The sequence below is a fragment of the Myripristis murdjan genome, chromosome 9, assembly GCF_902150065.1.
Source record: "Myripristis murdjan chromosome 9, fMyrMur1.1, whole genome shotgun sequence".
Taxonomy (NCBI): Eukaryota; Metazoa; Chordata; class Actinopteri; order Holocentriformes; family Holocentridae; genus Myripristis; species Myripristis murdjan.
Window position 1 is genome coordinate 22,854,294 of NC_043988.1, and position 23,369 is coordinate 22,877,662.

Consider the following 23,369-nt stretch of genomic DNA (forward strand, 5'->3'; position numbering starts at 1 on the left):
ATTTTAATTTCAGTGGGGACTCAAAATACAAGAAATGGTCATACTAGAACAAGCCGTCAGTCATGAGGGTGCTGAGGAGTATACATGATATAAGGCATTGACCATCGTTTTTGTATCATTTGGACCAGCAGGTGGACTTTCTTTCTGTTTCTTTATATTTTGTGCGTCAGACATTCCCAGTGGATGCTCCCTCGTTGTGATTGCTGTCTGATGGCCAGAAAGAATAAATGCCACTGTTAATTGAAAAAAAGGCAATATACACTACTTCAATTTCTGAATCACAAGAGGCTGCAATTGTTTTGCTAGAGTGGTGGTGAGTGCTCAAAATGCACTTGTTAAATGTGGTGCTCTGGTCTGGAGCTCAGTTTTTTTTTGTCTCCTTTAACAGAAAATATTGCAAAATATCAACAGATCTCTAATTTATAGGCTACCGGAGTTGTAATATTCAGCCAAATAATTGAGAGTAGGATTACTTTATGAAAATATGCTGATATAAAGGTTTTATTGTGTGATTATCATGGCCAAAAAATCAGCAGTGTTGTATTGTTGTGATAATTATTAATAACATGAAAACCGTAGCAGGAGGATTTGACTTGAAAATGCTGATCATTTTGGCTTCATGATGAAACCTGTTTGTTTTCTATGTGTCGCTATGTATGTATGAGGCTGTTGGCTTAGACTGTGCCACTGGGGAAGATCAATTAAGTGAAGTTTGAGCTGTTCTTGCATCTACCTGTTGTTTGTTTATTACATTCACCTCCTCTTCCTCTATAATAACTTTATTTATATAGCAACAGTGGATGTCTTCAGCAGTAGACTTGGCCAATATGGAAACATCAGTGGCCCGTATGCATGGGTCTAACATCGAAAACATTAACTCATGGTCTCTGTTCATTGAGGCCATGCAGAGAGGTGCAGCATAAGGGTATAAATATTTACACCCTGTTTAATATGAGGAGTTCGTTTGCAGGGACAGATAAATCCATTTCGTGGAACTTTGGTTTTTTGAGTTTTAAGTTTAGATAAAGTTACCTATTAGCAGTAGTTTCTAATAATAAAATGCAAGGGTGCAGAGATGGCTTTTTTTTTTTTTTTTTTTTTTTTTTTGCGGATGAACCCTTCATATGTTACTGGGACATTTGTATTTATCTGATGGGTCCTGTGGGGTGGGAGGGAAGGGTTTGAATTGGGTTTGTCTGGAAATTGTCTGAATGCTTGCTTTATGTCAATGTGTTTATGCTGAATTTTTCATACATGTTGTACTTTGTTTTATGTGTTATACAAAAAATAGAAATATTTGATCACAAAAAAAACAACTTTATTTATATATCACCTTTCCAAACCTAGGTTACAAGGTGCTTTCCAATTAAAACAAATCAAAAATAAATACACATAAAACAATGATATGATATGATGATATGATGCTGTTCACTTCCCAACAAATGAAAGAGGACTCAAGGAGTCTCCCTTTTGGGTAAAATAAAACCTCCATGATAACAGATGAGAGAGACCTGGGGGTGTGCTGTGTGATACAAATTTATTCAGCCTCCCACCAAGTTGCCATTTGTTTAATTTATTGTGACAGAAAGTAATGCTGTTTATATCCCCATCCCCACCACTGACAACGGTTTAATTCCCTTTATGTGACAGAAGTGGTGTTCAAAAAAACTGTCACTGGATGCTTGCATGCGTAAAACCATAAAAAATGCAAAAGACACAGGAACACAGCTTGCACTTATGGATTATAGTGTGACTTATTTGTTTCTTGCCTCTAGATGGCAGTCTTGCTAAACTGATTTCACTCTGTCCTGTAAATTCACTAATGAAAGCTTGTTTCCACTGCACTACCTCTGTCTAGTTATACAAATGACACTGAAATGATAGATATTCTCTAGGCATTGAGCTGGTTGATTGAGAGAATGTGGTCTAATCTGTGAAAAGAGAAAAGTGTATTTCTAAAACAGCTAGTGTAGGTTATCAGGGTTGAACTGCTTCATACAGCTCCTATCTGCGCTATTGTCATTATTAGTTGATAACTATCAGATTCAAGTCTCAAGATGCTTTATTGTCAATTCTGCAGTTATGTGCCAGACATACAGAGAATCGAAAAAAAATGTTTCACTCTGACCTCACCCACGGTGCAAACAGTGCAAAAAGTTAAGTATAAAAAACACAATTAAATAGTGCAAAGAGAAAAAAATGCTTTAAAGAGCAATACAAAAAGCAATATAAACAATATTAAACAATAGGATGCAACAAAGCACAAAAACAAAACAACAACTCTCATTCCACAGTGATTGTGTGTTGAGGTAGTACTGTTTAAAGTGGTAGTACTGTTTAATTTGTAGCTTACTAGGTGTAGTTTACTGGTTGAAGGCATTCTCTGAAAAAATGAGGGAAGCATTTAAAGCTGAAGTGAAGGGACCTTTGTCTTGTTTTGTTTTGAAGTGGAAACCATAATCATGTCTTTTTCCTCATAAGTTAAGCTGCTCTTGAAGAATTCCTTCAAAACTGATACACTTCTAAGGAAGAATTTATACATATACTACATTTAGGTCCAGTTTGGCAACAGTTAATTTTTCTTGTGAACCATACTGTTGTGAGACACAGAGGAGACTGACTCATAAAGGAAGTCCCTTTGAAACCGAAACACCTCTGGGCCTGTGAGGGTGGGGTGCTTACTCTTTCTTTGGTTCACAGAACTCGGTGAGCTGTACAGTTTACTCCCCGTGCTTCTATCAGCCAGGTGTGCTTTCTTTTGTCAGAATGAGCCGTTTCTTCATCACTATAGTTGACAGTGATTTCAGCTTGTGTGATCTATAATAAAAGTGCAGGTTGGGGAAGGGCGTGATAAAAGCAGAATAAGTTTAAAGAAACAAATCCTTTGTTCTGACATTTTTTTGCAGATGTAGTTTGTCTGTATCATCCTTGAGCTGATGGTGTATCAAGTTGTTTCTCCCAGTGGAGCAACAATTTAAAAAGGGGGTTTTCATTCTTTTCTGAAAGATTCAACCCAACCAAACTTTTCACAGCACAAATTCTGAAACTTCCCTCATCTCTCTTCTCCCCTCCAGGTATATCCAGCTATGGATATGGACAGTGCCAGTTCGGTGGTGCTGCAGGCCCTGACCCAAGCCACCAGTCAGGACACAGCTGTGCTCAAGCCTGCGGAGGAGCAGCTTCGACAGTGGGAGACCCAGCCGGGCTTCTACTCGGTCCTGCTGGTGAGGGATTATATCACATAATTAGATTAAATCCTTTGGAATTAAAATGATTGAACCCACAATGAATGTGGTGATTTTTTTTTTGCAGCTGACAGGATGAAATTGAATTTTTTATTTTATTTCAACAAATTATACAGACAATAAAGGAAAGCTTTATTTTGTTCCATCTCATACCTCAAACACATGCACAAAAGGTTGAAATGAAATTTCTTCTGTATTTATTTTGTGAAGTAATGAGTATCTTGTGCAGCTGGGGACAAGACAGTATGTCCTCTCAAAAAGGAGAAAAATCTTGCAGTCATCAAAACAACAGCTGCTCTGATGGGTATTGTGTTATATGGTTATTGTGGTGTGACAATGATTGCTGCCAGTTAAACACAGTGACTCTGATAACAGCCCACACTGACTCTATCTCCACAGTAAATAAAATCCAAGATTGTGAAAAATAAAGTAGACAAATAAAAGGAAGCAGTCGAATAGGTGAAATCTCGATTGTATTGCAGGGCGAGCAAGCATTACACATTATGATGTGAGAGAGTGTTGCTTCATAGATTGATAAAATGACTGACCTGAATTTGACTCTTTGCTAATATGTCTTTGACCATGGCAAAAACTATTTCTACTGTACAATATGGGACTTTTAAAATAATGGAATACAAATCAGAAATTGGCTGTCACCACCAGATGGATGATAAACCTAAAATTCTCTTGACTGTGAATTGGTTCATACTTTTTACTTTCCCTGACTTCCTTGATCCGTGCTAATGTTCAGTGGCGGGCATAACCTTGGAGCATTTGCTCTGTTGATTTGTGTTAGCCTAGAAGCTAGCCCTGTTGCTCCAGTCAGCTCTAATGCACTGTTTGAATCCAAAAGGTAGTAGGATTTGGTGTTAGGAGTAGCTGTCGCTTCCCATCCCTTTTTTTAAAAAAAAAGTGTGACTGCCTTTGTCTTTGCATGAGCTCTTGTGTAAAGTGTGTCCTAAATTCCACTTCAAGCCCAAAAGGTGCTGTGATTTATGCCGACCCATCCAAACAACTCACTGTCAGCCTATCCCCTGCCCCAGCAGTGGACTTTTAAAAAACACGACTAAAAATCTTGGTGGCAGTTTAGCAGATGAAGCAGTGATTACTTTATTTACTGTTTATTTACCTATTTATTTTTCATTCATGCCATGCATACATGCTGAAAGGCACAAAGAGTATCAGAGCACAAACAAATGGAAAATAGATTAAATAAATTGACAATAGATTGCTACTAAACATTGTTACTCTTCTCTATCAAAATATGCAAAGAAATTGCTCTGGGAGCCATTTGCAATGGCAATAGATACAATAAAAATGGTTCACAGGATGGGACTCTGGGGGCAGAGAGAGGGACATTTGGAGGTGAGGGGAAAAAAACAATACAATTATGAGATTGGCTGCACAATAGAATCTTGTATGGGCCCTTGAATTTCACACAGGATGGGTCATCAAAGCAAAAAAATCTAACACAATATTTGATTTATTCTTACACAGTTATTCCTCATTTCATCTGCATGTTTCCTCTTCTCCCCATGGGCTAGCAAATTTCCACTGGTTCCTTGTGCTTTTAGGATGTGACAACAGGGTGACTGACCACATCATCATCAACTTCAAAGTCCCACCTCGCATGTTTTACCCTGTTTATGATAGGCTCAACCCCACATTGGAAAAGCCATATTCTCAGCTTTGATATCATATCATTTCATATCATATTATACTGTTAACTTTTCATTTCTTTAACACTCTTGTCAGCAGCTGTAAGTAAAATAGTAATGCACATTTTGAGCAAGCTGGCATGCTGATGGACTAAAGAGGGCTGTTGGCTTGGTTTTTGTCTTTGATCACGCTCTCCATGGTGCAGAAGAGCAGGACGAAAGCCTGTCACAGCCTCTGAGCCCGTGACAGTTCAATTAGCTGCATTCATTTACAATAAACTCCTGTTTCCAATATAACTTATCTCACATACCTACATTCTGTTCTGATACTTATGGGTACATACATACTTATGTTTTACTCTAGCATACAAACATTTTCTTGATGTACATTCAAGTAAAAATATATGAATGTTGTCAAAAAACAAGAACTGTTGGAGTAAAAATATATTTTTGAGATCATATGTACAGAGAATTCATTTTCTGGCTGGATTGTGACTGCTAAACAGGTGTCAAAGCTATGTCAGAGTTATTTGAATCCGAAGAAGCACCCTAACCCTAAACATTTCTGGCAACGTTTAAAAAGGGGGAAAGGGTGAAACAGACTTTAACATCACAACATGCTCTCGAGGATGCTCAAAAAGAGTGCTAGGGTAATAAGGATTCTCAAATTCTCCAAAACCTTAGAAATGATGTTAAAGGCAAAGTTTTTATAGAGCACTTTCCAAATCATGGCTCTACAAAGTGCTACCCAGCATTACAACAGTAAGATAAGAATTAAAATACAGAATACGAAAGCCCACACAAAAATCTAAAAAGCACACACACTTCAGACTGAAGACTGTGTGCTGACTCAAAGTAAAATGAAGAAAGTCAAAGAAGTGAAACAACAGACGGATAACTATAGAGACAATTAAAGCAAACAATTTTGATGCCAAATGTTGATGTATTTGTCTTTGAATAAGTACTAGCAATATTTTGACATATTAGAGAAATTTGTGCTAGTTGTTTTCAGTTTATGAAAGAAAAGAGTTGTGAGTTGGACTTGGGTGTTTGGAACATGCTGTTTGTGGAAGTAACAATACATGTACCCGAAAATAAAAATATGTCTGTGAGAGGAACAGAATGAATTATGGCCTTCATGGCTGCGTATTATTGGTCTCCCTCCTTCTGTCCTATGCTGTGAGGAGGAAATGGAGTCAGGGTCAGCAGAGTGCCTTTTTCATATCTTCCATATCTATGAATGTGTGTGTACTTGTTTATCTTTGTTTCTTGTTTTCCATTAAAACTGTAAGATAAAACCTGAACCGTAATAAAAGAGAACGCTTGGTCCTCCGTATGCTCATGAAAGACAAACAAAACAAAAACAACACCAAAATCAGCTTTAGAGATAAATTAAAGCTAAGAACTACACTCCAATTTCACGTGATTGTACGCGATTTGTCTGCGTCTCTTTGAAACAGAGAAACCAGAGGGTCGTGATTCCAATATGTGATAATACTGTGCCACACTTTTTGAAGTAACTCCATTTGCAATGAATAGGGTAATCTCTTTGAGGACACCGTTGGAACGCTCAGTCTGATTTTCTGCAGTTACGGCTGCATTTACTGGTTCAGAAACTTTATCACTTCTATGTGATAAAACTAAATTAGTGTGTAAAACTCCAACACTCCAGATCACAAAGTCTTTCTGCCCTGCATTTTTAATGGAGCTGTTCCACAAAGTGTTACGTGATGGCATTACAGGTTAGAGTCACGGTTCTCTGGACTTAAGCTTTGTGAGGGAGTTGTTCTTTTTCACCGGTACAGCTTGGGCTGTCGCATGTCATTAAATTAACAAGTGAATTTGTAAAGCGACCCTTTTTGAGGTTATGATGTCAGCTGAGTCTATTTTCTCTCTTGCTGTTCTGTAGAATATCTTCAATAACCACATGCTGGATGTGAACGTCAGGTGGCTGGCTGTGCTGTACTTCAAAAATGGCATTGACAGATACTGGAGGAGAGTTGCCCCTCAGTAAGTGCTTTTCCCCCCTGCCTCTTTTCTGCATCTTTTGCTTTCTCTTCTATCCTGCCTCACTCTCTTGCTTACTCTTGTGCTCCTGGTCTCTTTCTGTCTTTTTTTGTTGCTCCTTTCACCTTCTCTCTCTCCCTGCTCCCTGCTTTGCTCTGTCTCTATCGCTTCATCAGTCTGTCTTTCTGATTGTCTTTGTGGCTTTCTCATTCTACTCACCTGTCTTTCTTCCCCCCAATGATTTATTTTCCACGTTCTTCTCTTCCTTTGCACAGAATTAAACTTTTCTGTTCCCTCATCTTCATTGCCTTCATCTCTCTCCCTTTTTCTTTTACCATTTACAGCTTGCCAGTTGTCTGCCTTCACCACTTTCCCCTACTTTTCCTCTCTCTTTCTTGTCCTCTGATTCTTGTCTGTGCTCTCATTTTGTACTCAGTTTATTCTTTTTTATCTTAACTTTGCCTATGTTGATATATCAACTTTGAGAGGTATTCAAAGCTATGGACTGTCTTTGGATGGCTGACTAGCTTGCTTGCGTCGTATTTGACCCACAGGACAGAGGCTTGTCTGAAGTAATCAGTTCTACCTCACCACACCATAGCCATTCTTCGACCACTTTAAGTTATTGCCACTCTTTCTCAAGTTTTCTCCTCTTTCCTCTCAGTAGCTCCACAGAGTGTGTTTCTTTTGTTAGACTGCTATACAGCGGGCTTTTGTTCTTTGAGTACTTTATGTGATCATCTTTGGACTATTTCCTTGGGCTTTGGGTTGGGAGTCCATGGGTTTCCACATTGCATGCAGTATCACAATATATACACCCCAATAATACTGAAACAAGAACTCTAGACAAGCCATAGAAACTTGGGGCTTACATTTCTCTTACACTTCTGGATGATTCCACTCTTGGTGCTTCCAAAGTTGTATTTACTTTTCTCTGTTTTTTTTATTCATGCTTGTATAGTGCCATGATTCCCTGGTTCACTTACTAGCTCATGCTGTAATATCTTTCATCGCTCAGCATGCATTCCACATTTCTTCTCCTCCTCCTTTCTCACCCGTTTTGTTCTGTAAACGTTTACCTCAACTGGGATGCTTGGTGATACCCAAGGTCGAGGAGCACACATAGTGAATCATGCTCCCCTGATTCACCCTCTTGCAATCTGTCTTCCTCCTGTATCTTCTCCGTCTCTGATCAAGGTTACAGAGTGATTAATTTCTCACTCTTTTCCTCTCATCCGCCACTCCCACCATGATCATCTCTCTCTGTCCAGCCTTAGCGGCAATTGAAGAAGGCAGGGTTAGGTTTTGTTTAATTTTATTCCTTTCTTAAGAATTCAAACTGCATCTCCCTGCAGCACACCTCCCATGCTGCCCCCTCTGCTTTGTGTGTGAGATCTTACATTTTGCTTCATTTGCAAACCTTGAGTGAAAGAGCTGGGAGCAGAGCATAGCCAGTGTGTATGACTCAGTCAGGCAGGAGGTAGGTCCTCTAGTAAAGTGTTTTTCCAGGACTTTGATTACCTCATAAAAAAACAAAACAAAACAAAAAACAATACTGTAGTTACCACTTTGCTGAGAAAGGGCTGATGTGTGGTTAACACCTTTTCATGTGCAAGATGAACACAAAGAAATGGAATAATATCCCCCTCTCTCTCTTTTTTGGGGAGGGGGTAGTACTTGAGGTTTTTGACCCGATGTCTGTAATATCTCCCTAGAATTATTTCACTCCCTTTTCTTTCTGACTGTATGCTTCTTTTCACTTCCTCTTTGCCTTTTCTATAAAACATCTGTAGCTTCTTTGAGGTTGCATCTTCAAAATTTTCTTTTTTTTTTTTGTCTTACTAGTAAGACCAGATTCTCTGTCTGTCTCTCCCTCTCTCACTCCTGTCCTTCCTCTATCTTTTCAACATGTTTTTGTTTCTTCTCAGTGCTTTGTCGGAAGAGGAGAAGATGTCATTGCGTGCTGGTCTCATCACGAACTTCAACGAGCCTGTCAACCAGGTTAGTAGAAATACAGATACATTTGGATTTACTATGCAAAACTGTTAGTTAATATTACGAATTATAATCATACAAAATGATGAATGAGCTTCATATACCCAACACCATATAAATGTCATATGTCAACAAATTTATTTTAAAGGTCCTTTTCTCTATAGTTGTAATCATAAAATAATGAAGCATATTATTAATGTTTTGCAAATTGTGTTCACATGCTTTGCTTGTGGTCATGGATTCAGCCTGAATTTTTTTGGGATCTTCATAGATTGCTGGTGCAGCACACTTACATTTTTTTTTTTTTTTTTAAATCTGGTTTGTCTGAATGACGTGTGTGATAACCACAGAGGGACCATTATATGTTTTACCATAGAAATGCACTCAGAGATGCTACTCCTACTTAACATGTTTTTTTTTGACCAATGTGTTGTCATATGGCAAACTTTGACATCCTTCCTTGATCTTTACCATTGGGGAAAAAAAAATGATAGCAGAGGTTCTGATCTGACCCCCAGTTGAATTTGTGACATGCAAACGGCATTGATTACAATACACCTACACTGTAGCACGGGTATATTCGTAAATATGTATTCCTTATAGATATCTGGAGGTCAGACGGAGGTCAGTGTCGACCAGGTGGCTTACATTATATTATATTCTGATAGGATTCTTTTTGCTGTATCATAATTGGTTGTACCTAGCACTGCAATTACATGTTGACAGTGTCATAGATTTAAATCACATCAACAGATCTCATTACTGTTTAATTAATGTCATTTTCTGAATGTTCTAGGTCAATAATATTTGGCAGCCAAAAGAAAGTCCTTGGGTTACCTGTGTGATACAGAAAAAGATTGCCTTTACTGTGATGATAAAGTTTACTCTGAGAATAAATTGGGAGACATAGCTTGTCAGATTATAGCCTTGGAGCCGTCTGGATCTTGCAGCCTTTTCAAATTGTGAAATACTTCTGGCTACCCACTGCATTGGTAGCATTTAGAAAAGCTTCAGATGGACAAATTTCACATACACAAAAATGAAACTTTACACAGGTTTATAAATGAGTCTCTTCCAAAACACAGGTACAACAGGCAGACAGACAGATGGTATAAATTTCCCAATCAGGGATGCAAATGAGGACTTAAAGAAGATAAAGATGTTTACTGATAAGGCACATGCCCACACCTTTAAGCCAAGGGCACATCACATCCAAACAGGTATATCAAGAATCCAGCTGTTTCTAATACATCCATCTGTCTGCAGTGACATGGAACATGGCCTGAAGTGGTGGCCATTCATCCTGATTTCTACAGCTCACATAGCCCACAAGGGACAGCCCTCCAACAGCAGGACTGATAAAGTCCATATGGAGAGGAATGACTGCCATCTAAATGCCATATGTCTCACCTGTCTCTACCTCTCCTTGTCAAACCAGACCACTGGAAGGGATTGTGTGTGTTTGTGAATGTGTGTGTTTCTCTGCCAGGTTCAGGTTGCAGTTATATTACTGATAATACCTTCTTTTGTAAGTTAATAACTTATTGATAACTGCAAATTTAAATGATTCACATTGATTACTGGTTAGTTCCAGTTTGATGAGTCGGCTAAAGGTGTTAGTTGGCATGTGTTTTTGTAAATGTTTATCGATGACAACATGAGAAATGCCCAAAAAAGAGTCATCCTTGTTCTCTTTTGTTTTTAGGCGATTGTTTCTAGTGGTGTGAAAAACAAAATAATGTCAGAGATGCTAATGCAGGACAAGTGGCCATTCCTAGTCTGATTTAGGTCCTTGACTTCTTTTCACACATCCTTACTCTTGCTGTGTTGTAGAGAGCTGGCGTGGGTTTTTGTTTGCTCTTTCTAAAGTGTGAGTGTTGGATTGTTTAGAGAATCTGACACAATATTGTGAATATTTTTTGAATATATTTAATTTATAAAAATGGCTTGGATTACAATGGGTTAAATCACAATTTCAAAATTATTCATTACTTACTTTTTGTCCCTCGTCATCAAAGATTGTGAAATGGACTGTAGGTTAGGCTCCATCTTTCTTGTTTGGCAATTATGCGTGATTTTTCAGCTGTTAGTCTGTTTTGGGGGAACCCCGGATGGATTTTGACACAGGGGTCCAGAATTTTGAACACACACCTGATTGTCCCACCACAGTGCCACCAAGTTTCACACTCAATATCTCAGACACTGCCGGGTTGAACTTGGGTGAACTCTTGGAAATTATGTGTTTTTTACATCAATATCCATTATTCATCATAATAAATTGATTAGTCCACCACAGCGCTACCAAAAGGCCAAAAAGTCCCTAAGCCTCCATCAGCAATGTCTCGCACATCACCTGTACAAAAAGAAAGCAAACAAACAAACAAACAAACAAACAAAAAATGTTAGTGTCTTACACAAAATTGCTGGGGACATAAAGGTCACTGTTGTCTTGTAGTCTGATTATATACCACTGTTATGCACTTGCTTATTTCTAGCATTCAGAACCATTGTTACCACCAAACATTTTTCTCCATGTATTTGCAGATCCTTATTATCTGGTAAATAATTGGACTGCATGGTATTGTAGCTTCATTGAAGTTTCCCCAATTAAAGAGAGATGAGTCTGTGTTTATGGCTGCATGTTCTGTCTCTAAAGCCATATACTATATTCACTTGATATTAGGGGTGTAACGATCCATCGTAGACCAAATCATTGATTTTAATGATCAACAACATAATATTTTACTTTATTCTGAAATTCCCATGGCACGACCTCTGCGTAGCGTTATCATAGCTACAGTAATTTATCTTTACTCATGACTGCTGTGTTAAAGGGGCATGATATCATCTCATATTGGTTGCAGGCCCGTAAATTGAATTGCCAGAAGTTCATCAGTAGCCAAATCAAACATGAAGTTAAATTAACTTTGTTTAATGAGTAGTACTAGTGTTTTATGTATAAAATGGACATCCCGATATCGACAATAGAAACATCTTTACAGTAATCTCAAAGACTGATAGACAATTTCATACATCTCAAAATGGCAAGCACATAAAAGTGGTGAGTGATGGTCCTGTTCTTGAGTGGCATGACAATCATGTTCACAGTGTTGGGCAATTTTGCACATCTCTGACTACCAAAACATGGCAGGTTTATTGTCAAGCTAATGCTAGATTGGTTTTAACAGAGCAGATACCAGGAGAAGGGTTAACATATTTGCTATAAAGGTGTGCATAATAAAGTGTTAACAAGCCATCATTTTGGGGGTACTAGTGTGCCCAAATTGGATTTCCAGGTTATACAATGTCAAATTTGGCAACATTTGTGATCAGCGTGGAGCCCTGAAGAGCTGATGCATTCCACCCAAGTTTGATTTGGCGTAACCATCATCTGCTGTGCTTAGGTTCTGCCTTGGGTTACTTCTATTTCTCTGCATGTTTTTCCAACAGATTGCAACCCAGATCGCAGTGCTGATAGCCAAGGTGGCCCGTCTGGACTGCCCCAGGCAGTGGCCAGAGCTCATCCCCATCCTGCTGGAGTCAGTGAAGGGCCAGGACGGCCTACAGCAACACAGAGCCTTGCTAACCTTCTATCATGTCACCAAGACCCTGGCATCCAAACGCCTGGCACAAGACAAACGGCTTTTCCAGGATGTAAGTTGACAATTATTGCCATCGTTTGGACGTTTTTTTGTCGTCAGTAGTCTGTCATTGATTGCCTCATTCATCCATCTGTTTTATTTGCTGTCCTTCAACTTTTTGTCTTCTGAGTAACAATAGAGATTTTCCACACCTGGCCATAAAGTGTTATGTGGAGAAAACAACAGGTTTCAAAGTACAGAAAGAAAAAGCAAGCTCCAGCACTCATTGTAATGAATGTTTGAGCATTTAGAAGAGGGTTTGAGTCAAAACATTAAAAAAAACAAAACAAAAAAAATTAGAAGTTTTTGGTCCTCTTCTATCTCAGTTTGGCCTGTTGCTCCAGTATTTCTTCATGAGTTTATCTCTGTTTCTGTCTTTCTGCCTCTAATTTTCTTTGAACATGGATCGTGTATGTATAATAATACTATCTTGGGGTGATACCACCATGTAGTACTGCTTTCTGCCTCTAGGAGATGCTGTTTAGCTGCTGTGTGAGAATTGTGTAAAATGTTAGACCTATGGCAGTCAGATTCTCCGTGTGTGCATGCAAGTGTGTCCGTTTGCACACATGATTCAAGTATGATTGCTGTGTGTGTTTGAGAAGAGGCTTATCTGTGTCATGGTGCAAGAGGCACAGAGAGAGATAAAGAGAGACAGACTGACTGACATGAAGAAAAAAAGACAGAGGCCCTGTGCCTGTTTGTTTGTGTGTGATTTAATGCATCTTTCAAAGTGGCAATAAATCAGAGCAGATGCTGAAATTATTCGTTTTTGCCCTCCCTCTGTGCTTTTAAAGAAGTTAAGACTCAGGCAGAAAGACAGTCACAGATGTGTAGAAGGATGGAAGTATGAGAAGAGAGACAGACAGGAAGAGTCACTGTGTGGAAAAAGAACTATCTACATACCTAACCTAAACCTACATTTCACAAATCACTCATGCACACACACACACACACACACACACACTCTCTTACTCACACCCACACACAAACAGAGGGAGAGAGGGAGACTGGTGGACGGACCGGCGTCGGCGGCATTAACTGAGACTAAGAATCTCCATGTCCTCCAGAGGTATCCTGAAACAAAAAAAGTGTGCCTCAGGGCAATAGGAGATCCATGGCAGTCTTAGCCTCATTAAACAGAGCAGTTTTTAAATGATGCAGTGATGACTTTGACGCTAAATGGTCCATGCAGTGCTCTCTCTGCTCTTGTGGCATAGCTGGCTGGGAGGCTTTCACACACACATGCATATAAACACACACAGAGGCAGACGAAGGATAAAGCAGAACTGTTGAGTTTAATTCCAGTAACAGACTGCAGCACTCCAGAATAGAAAGAAGTGTTCATTGTGGCAACAGTAATTAATAGGATTGAGAAGATAAATGTAATAGTAGTAGTAATGTTTTTTAACATAGCATTTATCTGAAAGTAGAGTTCACAATGTGCTTTTAAATAAAGAAGATACACCAAATATCTAAGGCTGAGATAAAAAGCATGAAACACATAAAAGAAAATAGCTTGAAAGAAGAAATATAATACCTCAAATTAAAGACATTATGCAAAGACAAGTTCAACTATTTGTTTTCTGAAGTGATATTAAGGCAGATGCTGAATTTGAAAGCTTACTTTCCTTAGGCAGGGGAATCTACAATCTTTCTGGCCTCAGGTCATGTCCACACAAAGCTGGCTTAATTTGAAAACATTGAATTTGAAAACATTGTTATGTTGTGTCATCCACACTACATCATGCTAGCGCTATCACATTGGTTTCTAAACACCCGCTATCTGCACTCAGCTGCCCCCAAAATGCTTTAAGTCCCCTCTTGAGCATGCGCAGGCCCACACGCGTGGCTTGCACATGCCCAATACTAGACTAGGCAAAGTTACAAGCTTATGTCAGTGTTATCAAAAGGCTCTGTTTTCCCTCCCCAAACAACACCACCAGACTGGTGTTTTCAAATTCACTTTGGGAAGCATGGACAAAAGATGCATTTTCAGATTTACTTGGCTTAGTGTGCACATTGCCTTAGTCTGTGCTCTGGCTTTCAGGGAACTTAGAGGTCTGCAACAGACCCCTGCAGAGAGTTTTGGAGGGGCAGCTCAAGTGAAAACGGGGCGCATGGAGACAGTTCATTTTTTTTCTTTTTAAGACTGTGTGAGCCGTTGAGTAAATGTAAAGCAATGTGTGATATGGTAGAACCAATGTAAAGTGATAATAAATATTCCTTATAGTTTGTTAAAATAATTAAATACGACAATAATGCATTGTTAACGTAACTTAACATAACTGTGTGTGTGTGTGTGTGTGTGTGTGTGTGTGTGTGTGTGTGTGTACATACTCCACATATATCCACTGTATGTACTATAAAATTAAAAAAAAAAAAAAAAAACATACATCATTGCATTAGCATTTGTTTTTAGATTCTTGAATATTTATTTTTCTCAAATAAAATACCAGTCTAACAGATAGTTGGTTGTTAGTTGGTATTGTTAGCTCTTTATTTGTCAGTATCTATGAACAATTCCTTGTTTTATCCTGCCTTGAAGTCATGTCAGTAATAATCAGAATTGCAACTGAGAGCATATAAATTAGCCAACAAAGTAAATGCTTGCTGAACTGCCACAGGCCTGAGCTTCCTGTGAGCATATGAATGCACCAGACTTTTGAAATCATTGTGTGCATTCAACTGAATAATCATAACGCAGAGTCGCTGACAGGCAATAACAGATTACCTTTCTCAAGCTTGTTTCAAGTCTGCAAGTTGATTCTCATAGCAATCGTAAGCTAGTTCTCGTTGATCTCGAGTGGAAATGCAGGCCATGGCTGCTCATCTGCTGGCCACCTGATATCAACTGACCAAATATTGCATTTTATTTATTGTTATTCACTGAAACTTTTTCTCTTAGTGAAGGCCTTAGGTGAGCCTTGCAATGTAATAACACAAAATTAATTTTCAAAAGGGGCAGCATGGATAACCAGGGGCAAAAAAGCAGGTGCATTATCTTTTAGACCAGGATTTCTGGAGCTTGTTGGACCAAATATTCTCTTGTTTACTTGTAAAAAATTCAGAGACATATAACACTTCATGTCTGTGAGGCAATTTATAATTGTTAAACTGAGTTGGTTATCTACATCGGAAAGGAAAGAGATGTAAGGTTTATGAATCATGTTGCCAGATAGGGACATGTTGAGGAGAGAAACAGATGGAACCGAGAATTGATCCCTGAGAGGACCCCCACAGGTGCTGTCTGCTGAGCTAGATAAAGAATTGCCTGTTACAACAGTCCAGGTTCAGAGTTACAATCTAGGCAAACTCAGTGCTGACCCAGTGGTACCCACCAAATGCTTAGTGTGGTCAATTAAAATCACACAGTCAGCCTTGTCAGATTACACAATAAAGTCTAAAGGGATTAGGATCAAGTGGTGCTTCTTGTAAAAGGAGATAATTTGTAACTTAAACAGGGATGATCTGTGCCGTGCAGTGGCCTCAAACCTGCTTTGAATTGAGCAAATTTTGTTGTTGTTAGAGGACAACTGAGAATACTTCATATAAAAATTTTCATACAATTTGCAGTTAAAAGATAGGCTTTTATTTACTAAAGTTTGATAGATCTAAGCTTAGGTTTCTTCAGAAAGAGTTGAACTATTGGCATGTTTTTAAAAAAACAAAAAACAAAAAAAAAAACAGAAGGGAACATATCGAGGCCAGAGAGCTATTTTAGATAGATGAAATACTTAGATGTGGCACGGCAATATCTTGACAATTGGCATAAATTTGATCAACTCTGTTCTTGGGGGTCAGCAAAGAACAAGCAGAGCTTTTCTGGGTTTGCTTTTAGCTTGCTGCAGTTTAGCATTAATACGTACTTAGAGTAATTAGGCCACTGCTGTTATTTTTGTGGATGTAGTGGGTTGACAGCCCACTGAAATCATTGCTGGGTCGATCTAAATTTTTTTTGCCATAGGGTAGGCTTGAATTGTCTTGGTTTTCAGGTGCAGGCGTCTGTGGTTGCAAAGCAAGATCAGGAAGATGAAATTAGTAACACATTTCCCTGTTTAAGAAAAGCAGCGCATGTGGTGGGTATAGAAGTAGGTTTTGACCTGATGAAATCTGCTACTTATTTAGTGGTTGATCCTCTAGAAGGCACTGTTTGTTCCAATAAACACGATGCATGGGAACAAATACCGGGATTGCTCCGTGTGCATGTCTTGTAGCATTGTTTCTGAATAGTTTCCTTTCTGAAATAGGCTACAGCAATGCCTGGGCGTCAGTATTTTAAATAATGCATGACAGCAGACCTATTTTACTTTTTCATGTTTATTTTTCACTTCTACTCCGAGAAATAGGGAGTGTGCCTGTTTGAATTATTGAAACATAGAGTTAGAAAGTGATCAGTCAGTCTCCCAATGACTCTCTGGCAGTCATCGGTGTGGAGGTGAAAACATATTCGAAAGGTTACGTTTTCACAGAAAACCTGCAAAAACAGACTCATATCTCTCCATACACCTGTCTTCTGTCTGTTTTCAAACCATTCGAAGCTCACTTTCTCTGACTCTCTTTCTGTCTTATTCCCTGTATTTTGCTTCTCTCTTGATGATGCTCTTTTTATTTTTTTTGTACATTGCATTATGTAAAGGTCTGCCAGCATTTCTATATACTAGCACTCATAAGTGCATGTGTGTGTTTGTATGAGAGTGTGTGCATAATTCTGAATCCATGCACTCCTCACTAGTGCTTGTCCCAGGTAAAACAGGTGGAGACCTTCATGCACACAGCAGCACAGGAGGATGGATGTTCTAATAGCCTAGCATTTTCTGGCTCTTGGTTTTTATTAGCCTCCTTGGCCAAGGCTTGGATTGTAAATACTGGCACTTTACCAGACTCACAGCAAAGACATTTACAGAGACAGAGAGGGAGGTAGAGAGGAGGGGTGTGGGAATGAGAGGGAGGGAGTGAAATAAGAGAGACAGGAGGAGGGTGGAGAAAGGAGAAATAGTGAGAATAAAATTAAGAGTAACAGAAAGTGAAGGGAGTGTTCAAGGAGAGTGAGAATGGAAGTGAGACAATAACCAGACAAAGGCTTAGTAGGTGTATTAATGGACAGAGGGAGAGGAGAAAGTTAAAAGGTGAGGTAGAGAACAGCTGAATGCTCAATGTCATCTGTTGTTTTTTTTCCTGCAAAAATTCCAACAGCAGATGAAAGGCGGTGAATGAAAAAAAAAAACCTGAACTTTTATCACTGCTTTTATTTTTCCTCTACCAAACATTGTGACAAAAAATTGAGGGACTAAATGGACTGAAAAAAAGAAAACCCATCTGCTTTATAAATGGATCCACTAACAGGCACCATAAGTAGCCAGTACTTGTAAAAGCTCCACTGTGTTTAATAGGCCATGCCTGGGTGGCAATGGTTCATAATGTAGTTGCACAGTTGGAAATAATATCAGTGAGTAATAGGTTCTCCCTGCGACCAATTAGCGAATATGATTGTGTGGTCTCGGTGTTATGACACAGCTATGATGATATTGCTCAGAGCAATAACATGGATCAGACAAGACGAGATGATATGCATATCAAAAAGGATCTAACAGTGACAGTGATGTGAGCTGGCCCCTGAACAAGGAATTTTAGCATAAACTCTTTGCCAAAAGATGATCATATTTTTTTTCTCAGAGAATGACTAAGTAAAAGTTTGTACAACTTAAACTTTGTTTTGCCAAGGAAGTTCTGGAGTCGACAGATTGTTTTCAACCAGTTTAATGAGTTTAATTTTACTGTAAACTAATTTGTAAAAAAGCATGAAATGATTATGTTAGCTTTTTTTTTTTTTTTTTTATCTTACCACTTCTTCTAATCAATGCATTAAAGTATGACATTTTGACAATTTAATACTAACACAATTCGAAAACATCTTTTCATATCAGGGTCCATAGGGCAAATATCACTCCTATTGGGGGTCTGTCACTCCGGTCCACTTTCAGCCATTTATTAAAAAAATTATCTCTGATCATCAATATTATACATTGGCAAGGTAAGTTTTTCCATGGAAAAAAAAATCCATCCCTTACTACTTTAAAACTGCTAAGATATAACTCTAAATGTTGCCCTAATTAAAAATGCATAGATATATGAATATGCAAATACTCTCCGCCCACCTCCTTGCCTGTTGGTGCACTGGCACGTAACCAGAGCTCTGTATTCATAGAGTACAGAAGTATCGTCCGTGACAGTTGCGAAATCATGTCATGTTTGAAAATCTAACCATGAAAAAAAAAATTAGTGAATCTTTTAGTTACACCTTTATTGTTCGTGTAAAGCAGCCTTTTTGAGTTGGCCTTGTTGTTTTTTTGAAAATAAGACACTGGTGTCGGAAAGCTCTGAATTCACTGACAGTGACATATGGGCCTGGTGCTAATGATATACAGAGCAGCTCCCCGTCAGCTGACAGACTGGCTGTCGGATTTGTGACGTACCAAATCTAGCTGGCCCAGAGAATGTCTGAATCTCAGATTTTTAAGGGCGTGCACATTCACCTCCAACACAATCGTCAGTAGAAGTTTGTGAAAACACCTGTGTAGCGACAAACTCTGCACAGATGGAAGTCAGTATGGTCATGATTGGATGTTGTAGGGGACATAAACATAAGAAAAACACATCTTTGACTGGAAGGGGACTTTAATGAAAGTCAACTTTGGGGGTTTGGAACATGAGCAGCATGTTTGTTTCAGACTAAATTGTGCCCACTCCCACTGTGGAGAGCCTTCAGGAGCTAACCTGTGGTCCTGGTTACTGTGTTCATCAGGAGCTATGTGAGACCTTAGTTATCAGGGTCATAAAAAGCACCAGCTGATTCATGATTGTTCTGCACCATAGCTGGCCTGGCCTATGTAACAAATAATTGCTGCCATTAGGACAGACCTCAGATGTAGCGGTGTTAATCCTCCCAACAAATAAAGCATCCATGCTGTCACTAATGCACACACACACATGCACACACACACTCAACTCAGAAAATATGAGGATATGCATTGTGACTTTGTGAAGGACAACATATTTCTTGCCACTCAGAATCCAGTTGTGTTTTCACTGACTGATTGGATTCGAGGGCATATTGACCCACGCTTCCAACACACTTTTTCTGTTCTCTTGTCATTCCTATGTAATAGATAGCCTACACAAATTTTATACTTCTAATATGACACTTTTCATTGTAATGCTGGTAGGGGTGGTTACAGAACTGTGTTATTAAAGGTACTGAATGAATTGCGTTGATCATTTTGAGTTCAAATAAATATTGATATGTTTCCTCATGGTCCTTTTTAAAAAATAAGTTTGTTTCTGGGTGAGAGAGTAGACGTTAGAGAGAAAGAGAGAGAGAGCTGGACTATCTTACCCCACTGTGCTCACCGCCTTCAGGCCACAAATCAAACCTCTGGTTGAGAGAGGTGCATCTTCAGTATTCCCTCCTCTCTGGTGAGGAATACACTACAACACATACAGTGGAGAGAGTGTTGTATGTCTCCTTCATGTTCTTCCTCGTTTGGCTCTATTCGGGATGTGAATGAGGACGAACACTGAACACATTCCAGTTGTGGTAAATATCACCCTGCTGGTGGTGGTGCGCTTAAGGATCTTGCCATTAGCTCGGCCCTTTCCATGTCGCCCCTTCTTGGGTAAAACTCCCTTTTTGGAGGGTTTGGGAAGGTAGAGGGAGGTAGGGAGGGGTTTTATTTTGTGTGCTGTGCCACAACAGAATGTTCTAAATAAATAACAATGTTGAAACTGAGAAATTTATACTCTTTATTTATTTATTTATTTTTTACAAGTAATATCACATTTTGTGTTATTACAGAGAGAGTAAAGTACTCAAAAAAGGTACTGTATCGGTATGGGTATTGGTACCAAATTGCAGATACTGTTACAGGTAATGGTTCAAATGTGAACAGTACCCAACCCTAAATTTTAGACTGCACAGTGTTTTCTCTAAGAAAGAAGACATGCCATACTGAAGTAAAGTTTCTAAAAAAAAAAAAAAAAAAAATCAGTTATTTATTTTTTGAGCAGGTGCAGGGGTTGGGGGGGTAGTTATCCTAGAATTGAATCTGCTCCAAGTACTTGCACTTTCTTTTTTTTTTTTTTTTACAATTTACAAGAGCTTTTCAGCTTCAGTTCAAACTTTATGACTCATTGCCGTTGAAAGTGTAAAATTGTGATGCTTCATAAGTGGCTGAGTACTCGCTTTCCCCGTCCCCTGTTTATGCGACTGCTGAGGTGGAATGGTGAAGTAATGTTGAGCTTGTTTTTTAGTTTGTGCTTCTCAAACATGCAATGAGATGAAAAAGGAATTGGGCAGATGATAACCAGCTTGCGGCTTTGTGCTAGTGAATAGCAATAGAGGGGCAATATCCCACAGGATTGCTTTTCACAAACAAAGAAATTGTCAGACGAGATGAACTGCACTTTCGGATAGCTTTGGTTTCTAAGGTCTCCCAGTTGGAATGGGGAATCAACATGCAGATGGAAGAAATTGTTTGCTCTTATTGAAATTTGGTTCTGTTGTTTCCCTCCGCAGTTGTGAGTAGTGACAGAGACACACACGCCCATACACACACACACACACACACACACACACACACAAACTATCTGTAACACACAGAGATACACCATAATGATTTTTTGTAAAGCCTTTTTACACCATGTCGCACATATTTTTGAAACAGTATCATTACTTATTTCAAATATGTATTCAAATTCAAATTTTGAAGAGTGCTATAAAAGTATTATACACTCACAATATGATTTTGATTGCATTTCAGCCTCACAGCCAACTGTGCTCTCCAGTGTGATCACCATAGGTCCTGTAGCTTGCCACCACTGGCTAATCATCTTAGTGAACAGAACATTTTACTTTTTCTTTCCTCCGTCTCATTTTGTGGTACTTGTTGATCAAGTGAGGATCAACAAGTACCACAAAATGAGGGTTGGCCAGTGGTAACAGAGTGGGGATTTGCACTCTGCACAGTTTGTTTCCAACTATTCACAGCACTTCACCGGGTACCTGATGCAAACTAAGCTTTTAGATGTTAAAATGAAGGAATGATGTTTTTCAGTTTTTCTGCTCTTTTCATCTCTATATCGCCATTAAAGAGAAAAGCTTATACCTGTTTCTCTTTTTCTGCATTGTCCACAAGGTATAACTTCTAATGTGGATGCAAGGAAGCTTGAGTCAGTACATTTATCACATCCGTGAGGAAATATTGTATATATGCACATCACGAATGTACAAGGCCATCAGAAAACTGTACCAGTGAAGAAACCGAATGCCTGCACGCTGAAAGCCAAGCTTCAAATATTTTATTGAAGACGGCGTTTTGATCCCACTTGGAACTTTGCCAGTTCTAAAATAAAAGATTTGTGGCTTGGAGTAAAGTGTGCAGGCATTACTTCAGCACTCAGTGGGGAAGGGCATAAACATTAATTTATGGGAGTAAAATTGTCTTTTTCTCAACCAGCCAGTATGGCAAGTAAAAAAAAAAAAAAAAAAAAAAAAAAAAAAGACCAATCACTCATATTTTTAACCAGCTACTTCTTCGCACCATAATAACTGAGGTGGAAAAACCTGTCAGAGGCCGTTACAGTCAAATCCACTGCCTTTAAAATGTTTATAACATCATATTTATAATTTATTACCCACATTTTCCCATTTGCTTTGAGCATGGATTATATTCCCTTTATGTGCTTAGTTACAAACTTATATTTGAGATTTAAAGTAAAATAGCTAATCTATTATAAGAATTATGATATTGTAGGCCATTATAATAGAAAATCCTTCATGACCAAACTTTCAATCATATACAATCGTGGAAGCACATGAAAAGAAAGAAAAAAAGTATAGATGGGAAGATTAACATTCTTAACTGCCACAACCTACAGTTTCCCCCCATTTATTACCTGGTGCATGCATGGGTGATATTTGGAGATTAGTCAGTATGATATTGAATAAAAATGCGCACAGGCAAGAGCTAATTTGAATATTATTGGATACCAGCAGGCATTTTGCTTTCTACTCAGTATTTGGGATGTTGTGTTGTTGTGCATTTTGTACCTCCATTTTAAATCACTTTTAACTGGTGCACTGCAAATCGATGTCCCTTATGGTGACAATGAAAGCAATAGAGTAAAAAAGTCCACGAAATTGAATGTTGGGATTTATGTCTCTGAGTGACTGAATGGGATTACTGCAATCATTCCGCTTTTCTCCTGGTGACATCTCTGGTGCCTTAACACATTTGGGGCAGCCCAGGAGGACCCAGTTCATAAGAAAGAAAAGAAATTGACTGAGTAAACGACCATTCAGCCTTTTTCAGGATGTTCTGTATGTTGCTGTGAGACAACAAGGCCTTGGAAAAATCAGACTTTGCTCTGTTATAATCTGCTCTCAGTCAATATATAGCACTCTGTAGTATATGAGGGAGAAATAAACCTTTAAGGGACTGGGACTTAGATGATAGCCACTAAAAGACAAAAGACAGAAGAAAAAAAAATTGAGTTATCAACCTGATTTTGGCTCCTGTGTTTGCTCACAGCTCCTGTAAGCGCTCCCAAGAATTCAAGTTCATCATATTAATAGGGTCATTTTGCTGTTGGAGAAGTTAAATGAACGGATTAGTCAGCTGGGTTGAAGAAGGTAGAAGACTATGGATACATTTGAATAAGCTATTTTAATATGTTTTTGAAGACTGGGGCAGTTTGATTTCAGAAGTTATTGAAAGAAAAACCAGTGTGAGCCTTGAGCTATAATTGCAGTCTGGTTGGATATG

At 38.7% G+C, this 23,369-nt stretch overlaps 1 protein-coding gene across 1 annotated transcript in view; it reads left to right on the forward strand.

The window, feature by feature from the left end:
- ipo11 (importin 11) overlaps positions 1 to 23,369 on the forward strand; it is a 172,428-nt gene that overhangs the window by 5,680 nt on the left and 143,379 nt on the right. The window contains exons 2-5 of the mRNA XM_030060129.1: positions 3,075 to 3,224; positions 6,813 to 6,913; positions 8,839 to 8,911; positions 12,356 to 12,559. Of these exons, the coding sequence (XP_029915989.1) occupies positions 3,087 to 3,224; positions 6,813 to 6,913; positions 8,839 to 8,911; positions 12,356 to 12,559 (516 nt within the window). The 5' untranslated portion in view covers positions 3,075 to 3,086. The remainder of the gene's footprint in view (positions 1 to 3,074; positions 3,225 to 6,812; positions 6,914 to 8,838; positions 8,912 to 12,355; positions 12,560 to 23,369) is intronic.